At 45.6% G+C, this 13,282-nt stretch overlaps 1 protein-coding gene across 6 annotated transcripts in view; it reads right to left on the reverse strand.

The window, feature by feature from the left end:
• The window catches only part of LOC118385595 (GTPase-activating Rap/Ran-GAP domain-like protein 3), a 180,329-nt gene that overhangs the window by 45,270 nt on the left and 121,777 nt on the right, over positions 1-13,282 (reverse strand). For all 6 annotated transcript variants that reach the window (XM_052521533.1, XM_052521529.1, XM_052521531.1 and 3 more), the window contains exons 12-15: positions 1,851-1,965; positions 1,430-1,475; positions 915-1,021; positions 384-499 (exon numbers count right to left, since the gene is read on the reverse strand). In XM_052521533.1, the coding sequence (XP_052377493.1) occupies positions 384-499; positions 915-1,021; positions 1,430-1,475; positions 1,851-1,965 (384 nt within the window). The remainder of the gene's footprint in view (positions 1-383; positions 500-914; positions 1,022-1,429; positions 1,476-1,850; positions 1,966-13,282) is intronic.

Here is a 13,282-nt window from a genome sequence, read left to right on the forward strand (position 1 = left end):
ACTTTGGGATATCAGCTGATGTACGAAGGGCTATATAAATACAGTACATTTTATGTATAGAGTCATGTCACTACCTCATATTCCAATCAAGACGCATGAATTAAAGAGCAAACTTGTGGACTATGGAAGTTGGAGGAAAGGCTTGTTTTTAGAAGCAGGAGCAGAACCAGAGGAAAGGAGAGCCCCTTTTCACACCATCGTGAACCACGCTGGCACATATATTTAATTTGACTCATCATCATTGTTCCTGCAACTATAATGGCTGGATGCATAACCAAGCCAGTGGAGGACAACTCAGTTTAGCTCGGCTCGGTTTGGCTCAGTAGTGTGAAAAGGGTAGGGATAGACCAGGCCGGGTTAGTTAGTGTGTGGGAGAGCTGTACCTTGTGGAGGTCAGGGATGAGGTCCTGGTAGAGGGAACGGATCAGCATGTCCAGAGTCCGCTGGCGCTTCTGGGAAAACGTGGGCGTCTCCAGGGTGGCCTTTTCTCCATTGATTACTGCAGGACAGAGAGAGAGAGGGGTTCATTAGGAGAACATACCCACATGTACGTACACACTTATATGATCACCGTAAAAGCTTTTTTACAAAGCTTCAATTTTTTTAATTTTTTTACAAAGCTTCAAAAAATTCAAACTCAAACTTTCTTTGGTCACATTTAAAACGATCAACGTCTTGTAAATGCTTAATGAATGTCTCCATAAATTATAATGTCTACATTCTGCAGAGGTTTTACTATTAATTCACGTCCTACTATGGTTATGCCACATGTGGCACAGCACGAGGAAAGGGCCTTTAAATGTGACACTTGTGACCGATTAGTCACTGCAGTGCATTAGCTCATTGCACACAGTTCAGCTGTAACAGTCTGTAAACTAAACAGTGTGTGAGAGAGAGTAAGTCACTGATCTTACGCTTGACTAACAAAAAGTCCCTGAATTCCTGGTGGTCTGTAAACACTGGTGGTGAGGGGAGGGGCGGTCCGAACAGTGGCACACTCTCCTCGGAGAAAATCTTCAATCTGGAACACACAAAGCACTGTTATATTTAACGCACACACACACACAGTGTGCTACAGCTGGAAAATAATCCTACAGCAACAGGAAATTATTATGTGGATTATAATACATTAATATGAATATATGTTTTTGTTTTTGTCGGGGTTGATATACTGTATTTTACGTTAGGGCAAATCATGTCTTACATTTTTAAAGTGGAAATTACAAACTTCAAGCATTTTTAAACCTTGAATACACTAAGTTAGCATTTTCTGCTGTGCAGGAAAATTCTCATAAACAAAAGAGTCATCAAATTAAGATCCTACATCTGTATGCATGCACAAACACACATACATGCACAAACACACATACACACACCAACGACGTGCCATGTACCTGACAAATACTAATGACAAAACACCTCCACATACCTGTAACTGTCGTTTTGACTGTTGTATCGAACTAACGCAAAGATATCTTGCAGAGAAAATGAAGGAAATAGCCTGAACACATACAATCTATGAAGCTAGCAGTGATGTGTATGGTCCAAACACAGCCCCCTACCCCCTAGACACTTACCCTATCCTCTACCCCGTAGGCACTTGTGAAGATATGCAATGTTAGATACCTAGGTACACAATAAGCAATATGATGAAAATGCCAACCTAGCTGCCTATGGTGCTACTATCATATTGCTTATACCTATACAATTCTTTCAGATTTACATTAAATTGCCCAGAGAGTACAGGCTAGGCAATGTTTCTGGAAAGGGCCTACGATTGTGGCTGCTCGCTTGTAGAAATGTCAGAGATATTTCCCAGCGGTCTTTGTTTCACCGTAAGAAAAGGATACGTGTGAAATGTGATCTGATCATGGAGGGTTTAAATGACGGAGATGTGTCCTCCCCATCCTGGAACTGGAACACTATGGTGACAATGTCATTCCCAATGTGTCTTTTCCTCTCCACCTGTTGGACGAGAGACAGAGAGAGAGAGAGAGACAGTGAGAAAAGTCTTACAATAAAAACACTCGGAACCAACAAGTGAAATAGCTCATATCTTATTGATTTAGACGAGACAGTTCATGCATCAATCTCTGGCCTAAAGCATGAATGCCTCTTTTATGAGCATCTCAAATATAATTTCAGAGCTTCCATTAATTATTATAATCATATCTTTGTACATTGTCTATTGCTGGCAGCCCCTATTCACATTGTCTATTGCTGGCAGCCCCAAGTCCTATTTTCCAAGAATGTGTAAATGTACTTTGTGAATAAAGTGACTCTGAAGCAGGCAGAGAACACACACACACACACACACACACACACACACACACACACACACACACACACACACACACACACACACACACACACACACACACACACACACACACACACACACACACACACACACACAAAACAATCAAACGTATCTATGAAGCCCTTTTTACATCAGCAGATGTCACAAAGTGCTGTACAGAAACCCAGACTAAAACCCCAGGAAAGCAATGCAGATCTAGAAGCACGGTGGCAAGGAAAAACTCCCTAGAAAGCAGGAACCTAGGAAGAAACCTAGAGAGGAACCAGGCTCCAGTCATCTTGCTGTGCCAGGCAGAGATAAGAAGTTCTTCAAGATGTTCAAACGTTCATAGATGACCAACAGGGTCAAATAATAATCACAGAGGTTAAAGAGGGTGCAACAGGTCGGTAGCTCAGGAGTAAATGTCAGTTGGCTTTCATAGCCGAGCACAAACAAACACTCTTGATGCACACAGGCCTGCAAAGAGAATGTGTTTTGTATTCATTAGCAACTTCGGAATTTGTTTTTGATCAAATCCAATTATGAATGTAAACCTCTCATCCAGCCTCTATCTCCTTTCATATCTCGCCCACAGATATGGGCTTTTCCAGAGTGGGTTCATCACACTAACGTCAAACTGTCTTTGTTCTCTTCTGCCTTTTGTCTCCCAGTCACACACACACACTCCATACACACACACTCCATACACACACACTCCATACACACACACTCCATACACACACTCCATAAACACACTCCATACACACACTCCATACAGACACTCCACACACACACTCCATACACACACACTCCATACACACACTCCATACACACACTCCATACACACACTCCATACACACACACTCCACACACACACTCCATACACACACACTCCATACACACACACACACACTCCATACACACACACACACTCCATACACACACTCCACACACACACACACACCATACACACACACTCCATACACACACTCCACACACACACTCCATACACACACACTCCATACACACACACTCCATACACACACACTCCATACACACACACACACTCCATACACACACACACACTCCATACACACACACACTCCATACACACACACACTCCATACACACACACTCCATACACACACACTCCATACACACACACTCCATACACACACACTCCATACACACACACACCCATACACACACTCCATACACACACACACTCCATACACACACACACTCCATACACACACACTCCATACACACACACACTCCATACACACACACTCCATACACACACACTCCATACACACACACACTCCATACACACACACTCCATACACACACACTCCATACACACACACTCCATACACACACACACACACACTCCATACACACTCCATACACACACACTCCATACACACACACACTCCATACACACACACTCCATACACACACACTCCATACACACACACACTCCATACACACACACACACTCCATACACACACACACTCCATACACACACTCCATACACACACACACACTCCATACACACACACACACACACACACACACTCCATACACACACACACTCCACACACACACACACACTCCATACACACACACACACTCCATACACACACACACACTCCATACACACACACACACTCCATACACACACACACTCCATACACACACACACACCATACACACACACTCCATACACACACACACACACTCCATACACACACACTCCATACACACACACTCCATACACACACACACACACTCCATACACACACACTCCATACACACACACTCCATACACACACACTCCATACACATACACACACCCATACACACACACACACTCCATACACACACACACTCCATACACACACACACTCCATACACACACACACACGCCATACACACACACACTCCATACACACACACACACTCCATACACACACACACTCCATACACACACACACACTCCATACACACACACACTCCATACACACACACACTCCATACACACACACACCATACACACACACTCCATACACACACACACACCATACACACACATACACCAGCCATACACACACACACACACCATACACACACACACGCCATACACACACACACTCCATACACACACACACTCCATACACACACACACACCCACACACACACACACTCCATACACACACACACTCCATACACACACACACCATACACACACACTCCATACACACACACACCATACACACACATACACCAGCCATACACACACACACACACCATACACACACACACTCCATACACACACACACACCATACACACACACACCAGCCATACACACACACACACACCATACACACACACACTCCATACACACACACACTCCATACACACACACACTCCAGCCATAAAACACACACACACACTCCATACACACACACACACCATACACACACATACACCAGCCATAAAACACACACACTCCAGCCATACACACACCAGCCATAAAACACACACACACTCCATACACACACACACTCCATACACACACATACACCAGCCATAAAACACACACACACTCCAGCCATACACACACACCAGCCATAAAACACACACACTCCAGCCATACACACACACCAGCCATAAAACACACACACACTCCATACACACTCCATACACACACATACACCAGCCATAAAACACACACACACTCCAGCCATACACACACACCAGCCATAAAACACACACACACACCAGCCATACACACACACCAGCCATAAAACACACACACTCCATACACACACATACACCAGCCATACACACACACCAGCCATAAAACACACACACACACACACACACACACCAGCCATACACACACACCAGCCATAAAACACACACACACACTCCATACACACACATACACCAGCCATAAAACACACACACACACACCAGCCATACACATACACCAGCCATACACACACACCAGCCATAAAACACACACACACTCCAGCCATACACACACACCAGCCATAAAACACACACACTCCAGCCATACACACACACCAGCCATAAAACACACACACACTCCATACACACACATACACCAGCCATAAAACACACACACACTCCATACACACACATACACCAGCCATAAAACACACACACACTCCATACACACACATACACCAGCCATAAAACACACACACACACACCAGCCATACACACACACCAGCCATAAAACACACACACACTCCATACACACACATACACCAGCCATACACACACACCAGCCATAAAACACACACACACCAGCCATAAAACACACACACACTCCATACACACACATACACCAGCCATAAAACACACACACACACCAGCCATACACATACACCAGCCATACACACACACCAGCCATAAAACACACACACACTCCATACACACACACCAGCCATAAAACACACACACACACCAGCCATACACACACACCAGCCATAAAACACACACACACTCCAGTCACACACACACCAGCCATAAAACACACACACACACCAGCCATACACACACACCAGCCATAAAACACACACACACTCCAGTCACACACACACAGCCATAAAACACACACACACTCCAGCCATACACACACACCAGCCATAAAACACACACACTCCAGCCATACACACACACACACACACACACCAGCCATACACACACACCAGCCATAAAACACACACACACTCCAGTCACACACACACCAGCCATAAAACACACACACACTCCAGCCATACACACACACCAGCCATAAAACACACACACTCCAGCCATACACACACACCAGCCATAAAACACACACACACTCCATACACACACATACACCAGCCATAAAACACACACACACTCCATACACACACATACACCAGCCATAAAACACACACACACTCCAGCCATACACACACACCAGCCATAAAACACACACACACACCAGCCATACACACACACCAGCCATAAAACACACACACTCCATACACACACATACACCAGCCATACACACACACCAGCCATAAAACACACACACACACACACTCCATACACACACATACACCAGCCATAAAACACACACACACACACACACCCAGCCATACACATACACCAGCCATACACACACACCAGCCATAAAACACACACACACTCCATACACACACACACACTCCAGCCATACACACACACCAGCCATAAAACACACACACACTCCATACACACACACACTCCATACACACACATACACCAGCCATAAAACACACACACACTCCAGCCATACACACACACCAGCCATAAAACACACACACACTCCATACACACACACACTCCATACACACACATACACCAGCCATAAAACACACACACACTCCAGCCATACACACACACCAGCCATAAAACACACACACTCCAGCCATACACACACACACCAGCCATAAAACACACACACACTCCATACACACACATACACCAGCCATAAAACACACACACACTCCATACACACACATACACCAGCCATAAAACACACACACACACCAGCCATACACACACACCAGCCATAAAACACACACACACTCCATACACACACATACACCAGCCATACACACACACCAGCCATAAAACACACACACACACACACACACACCAGCCATACACACACACCAGCCATAAAACACACACACACTCCATACACACACATACACCAGCCATAAAACACACACACACACCAGCCATACACATACACCAGCCATACACACACACCAGCCATAAAACACACACACACTCCATACACACACACCAGCCATAAAACACACACACACACACCAGCCATACACACACACCAGCCATAAAACACACACACACTCCAGTCACACACACACCAGCCATAAAACACACACACACACACACCAGCCATACACACACACCAGCCATAAAACACACACACACTCCATACACACACATACACCAGCCATAAAACACACACACACTCCATACACACACACACACCAGCCATAAAACACACACACACACACTCCATACACACACATACACCAGCCATAAAACACACACACACTCCATACACACACATACACCAGCCATAAAACACACACACACACCAGCCATACACATACACCAGCCATAAAACACACACACACTCCAGCCATACACACACACCAGCCATAAAACACACACACACTCCATACACACACACACTCCATACACACACATACACCAGCCATAAAACACACACACACTCCAGCCATACACACACACCAGCCATAAAACACACACACTCCAGCCATACACACACACCAGCCATAAAACACACACACACTCCATACACACACATACACCAGCCATAAAACACACACACACTCCATACACACACATACACCAGCCATAAAACACACACACACACCAGCCATACACATACACCAGCCATAAAACACACACACACTCCATACACACACATACACCAGCCATAAAACACACACACACTCCATACACACACACACACACCAGCCATACACACACACCAGCCATAAAACACACACACACACCCATACACACACATACACCAGCCATACACACACACCAGCCATAAAACACACACACACACACACACACACACACACACACACACACACACACACACACACACACACACACACACACACACACACACACACACACACACACACACCAGCCATACACACACACCAGCCATAAAACACACACACACCATACACACACATACACCAGCCATAAAACACACACACACACCAGCCATACACATACACCAGCCATACACACACACCAGCCATAAAACACACACACACTCCATACACACACACCAGCCATAAAACACACACACACACACCAGCCATACACACACACCAGCCATAAAACACACACACACTCCAGTCACACACACACCAGCCATAAAACAAACACACACACACCAGCCATACACACACACCAGCCATAAAACACACACACACTCCATACACACACATACACCAGCCATAAAACACACACACACTCCATACACACACACACACCAGCCATAAAACACACACACACACACTCCATACACACACATACACCAACCATAAAACACACACACACACTCCATACACACACATACACCAGCCATAAAACACACACACACTCCATACACACACATACACCAGCCATAAAACACACACACACTCCAGCCATACACACACACCAGCCATAAAACACACACACACTCCATACACACACATACACCAGCCATAAAACACATACACACTCCATACACACACATACACCAGCCATAAAACACACACACACACCAGCCATACACACACACCAGCCATAAAACACACACACACACTCCATACACACACATACACCAGCCATACACACACACCAGCCATAAAACACACACACACACACACACACACACACACACACACACACACACACACACACACACACACACACACACACACACACACACACACACACACACACACACCAGCCATACACACACACCAGCCATAAAACACACACACACTCCATACACACACATACACCAGCCATAAAACACACACACACACCAGCCATACACATACACCAGCCATACACACACACCAGCCATAAAACACACACACACTCCATACACACACACCAGCCATAAAACACACACACACACACCAGCCATACACACACACCAGCCATAAAACACACACACACTCCAGTCACACACACACCAGCCATAAAACACACACACACACACCAGCCATACACACACACCAGCCATAAAACACACACACACTCCATACACACACATACACCAGCCATAAAACACACACACACTCCATACACACACACACCAGCCATAAAACACACACACACACACACCAGCCATACACATACACCAGCCATAAAACACACACACACACTCCAGCCATACACACACACCAGCCATAAAACACACACACACTCCATACACACACACACTCCATACACACACATACCCCACACAAACACAAACACCAGCCATAAAACACACACACACTCCAGCCATACACACACACCAGCCATAAAACACACACACTCCAGCCATACACACACACCAGCCATAAAACACACACACACTCCATACACACACATACACCAGCCATAAAACACACACACACTCCATACACACACATACACCAGCCATAAAACACACACACACACCAGCCACACACATACACCAGCCATAAAACACACACACACTCCATACACACACATACACCAGCCATAAAACACACACACACTCCATACACACACATACACCAGCCATAAAACACACACACACACCAGCCATACACACACACCAGCCATAAAACACACACACACACTCCATACACACACATACACCAGCCATACACACACACAGCCATAAAAACACACACACACACACACACACACACACACACACACACACACACACACACACACACACACACACACACACACACACACACACACACACACACACACACACACACACACACACACACCAGCCATACACACACACCAGCCATAAAACACACACACACTCCATACACACACATACACCAGCCATAAAACACACACACACACCAGCCATACACATACACCAGCCATACACACACACCAGCCATAAAACACACACACACTCCATACACACACACCAGCCATAAAACACACACACACACACCAGCCATACACACACACCAGCCATAAAACACACACACACTCCAGTCACACACACACCAGCCATAAAACAAACACACACACACCAGCCATACACACACACCAGCCATAAAACACACACACACTCCATACACACACATACACCAGCCATAAAACACACACACACTCCATACACACACACACACCAGCCATAAAACACACACACACACACTCCATACACACACATACACCAGCCATAAAACACACACACACTCCATACACACACATACACCAGCCATAAAACACACACACACTCCATACACACACATACACCAGCCATAAAACACACACACACTCCAGCCATACACACACACCAGCCATAAAACACACACACACTCCATACACACACATACACCAGCCATAAAACACACACACACTCCATACACACACATACACCAGCCATAAAACACACACACACACAGCCATACACACACACCAGCCATAAAACACACACACACACTCCATACACACACATACACCAGCCATACACACACACCAGCCATAAAACACACACACACACACACACACACACACACACACACACACACACACACACACACACACACACACACACACACACACACACACACACACACACACACACACACACACACACACACACACACACACACAGCCATACACACACACCAGCCATAAAACACACACACACTCCATACACACACATACACCAGCCATAAAACACACACACACACCAGCCATACACATACACCAGCCATACACACACACCAGCCATAAAACACACACACACTCCATACACACACACCAGCCATAAAACACACACACACACACACCAGCCATACACACACACCAGCCATAAAACACACACACACTCCAGTCACACACACACCAGCCATAAAACAAACACACACACACCAGCCATACACACACACCAGCCATAAAACACACACACACTCCATACACACACATACACCAGCCATAAAACACACACACACTCCATACACACACACACACCAGCCATAAAACACACACACACATACTCCTTACACACACATACACCAGCCATAAAACACACACACACTCCATACACACACATACACCAGCCATAAAACACACACACACTCCATACACACACATACACCAGCCATAAAACACACACACACTCCAGCCATACACACACACCAGCCATAAAACACACACACACTCCATACACACACATACACCAGCCATAAAACACACACACACTCCATACACACACATACACCAGCCATAAAACACACACACACACCAGCCATACACACACACCAGCCATAAAACACACACACACACTCCATACACACACATACACCAGCCATACACACACACCAGCCATAAAACACACACACACACACACACACACACACACACACACACACACACACACACACACACACACACACACACACACACACACACACACACACACACACACACACACACACACACACACACACACACACACACACACACCAGCCATACACACACACCAGCCATAAAACACACACACACTCCATACACACACATACACCAGCCATAAAACACACACACACACCAGCCATACACATACACCAGCCATACACACACACCAGCCATAAAACACACACACACTCCATACACACACACCAGCCATAAAACACACACACACACACCAGCCATACACACACACCAGCCATAAAACACACACACACTCCAGTCACACACACACCAGCCATAAAACAAACACACACACACCAGCCATACACACACACCAGCCATAAAACACACACACACTCCATACACACACATACACCAGCCATAAAACACACACACACTCCATACACACACACACACCAGCCATAAAACACACACACACACACTCCATACACACACATACACCAGCCATAAAACACACACACACTCCATACACACACATACACCAGCCATAAAACACACACACACTCCATACACACACATACACCAGCCATAAAACACACACACACACTCCAGCCATACACACACACCAGCCATAAAACACACACACACACTCCATACACACACATACACCAGCCATAAAACACATACACACTCCATACACACACATACACCAGCCATAAAACACACACACACACACCAGCCATACACATACACCAGCCATAAAACACACACACACTCCAGTCACACACACACACACACACACACACACACACACACACACACACACACACACACACACACACACACACACACACACACACACACACACACACACACACACACACACACACACACACACACACACACACACAGTCTGAAACTAGGGGGCTTTTAACAGTAAGGTACAAATGTTGTAATGTTTCAATAAAGGTTTGACTGACTCAGTGGTGTTTAGGTGTGTGTTTTCTCTAGAGTGAGTGATGTGTGTGTGTGTGTGTTCGCGTGCATGAATGTGTGTGTGTTCGCGTGCATGAATGTGTGTGTTTTCTCTAGAGGGAGTGAATGGAGATTGAAAGATCAAGGACTTGGGAGTATTTCACATTTCCCAACAACTCTGACATTGAACAGATAAAAGACTAACTGGCTGTTGTGTCTCTGAAATTACTGTAAAGCATTCAGTATGGCCATAGTTAGTCAGATTGACTAGAGGTTAGCAATGAGAGAGACAGCGAGAGAAGGAAATGACAGAAATAAAGAAGAGTAGAGAAAGATGGGAGAGAGGGGTGAAAGGGTTATATGGGGGAGGGAGGGATGGGTTAAGGTGAACCAGTGACAGAAATAAAGAAGAGTAGAGAAAGATGGGAGAGGTGGGTGAAAGGGTTATATGGGGGAGGGAGGGATGGGTTAAGGTGAACCAGTGACAGAAATAAAGAAGAGTAGAGAAAGATGGGAGAGGTGGGTGAAAGGGTTATATGGGGGAGGGAGGGATGGCTTAAGGGGAACCAGTGACAGAAAAGAGAGTGGCATTGGCACTAGAACAGACTTCAGCACCCAGCCTCACCCTACTAGAATCTGAAGTCAAATGTCTACTGTTTGCTGATGATCTGGTGCTTCTGTCTGCAACCAAGGGGGGCCTATAGCAGCACCTAGATGTTCTGGACAGATTCTGTCAGACCTGGGCCCTGACAGTAAATCTCAGTGAGACAAAAATAATGGT

This window comes from Oncorhynchus keta, chromosome 6, assembly GCF_023373465.1.
Source record: "Oncorhynchus keta strain PuntledgeMale-10-30-2019 chromosome 6, Oket_V2, whole genome shotgun sequence".
Taxonomy (NCBI): Eukaryota; Metazoa; Chordata; class Actinopteri; order Salmoniformes; family Salmonidae; genus Oncorhynchus; species Oncorhynchus keta.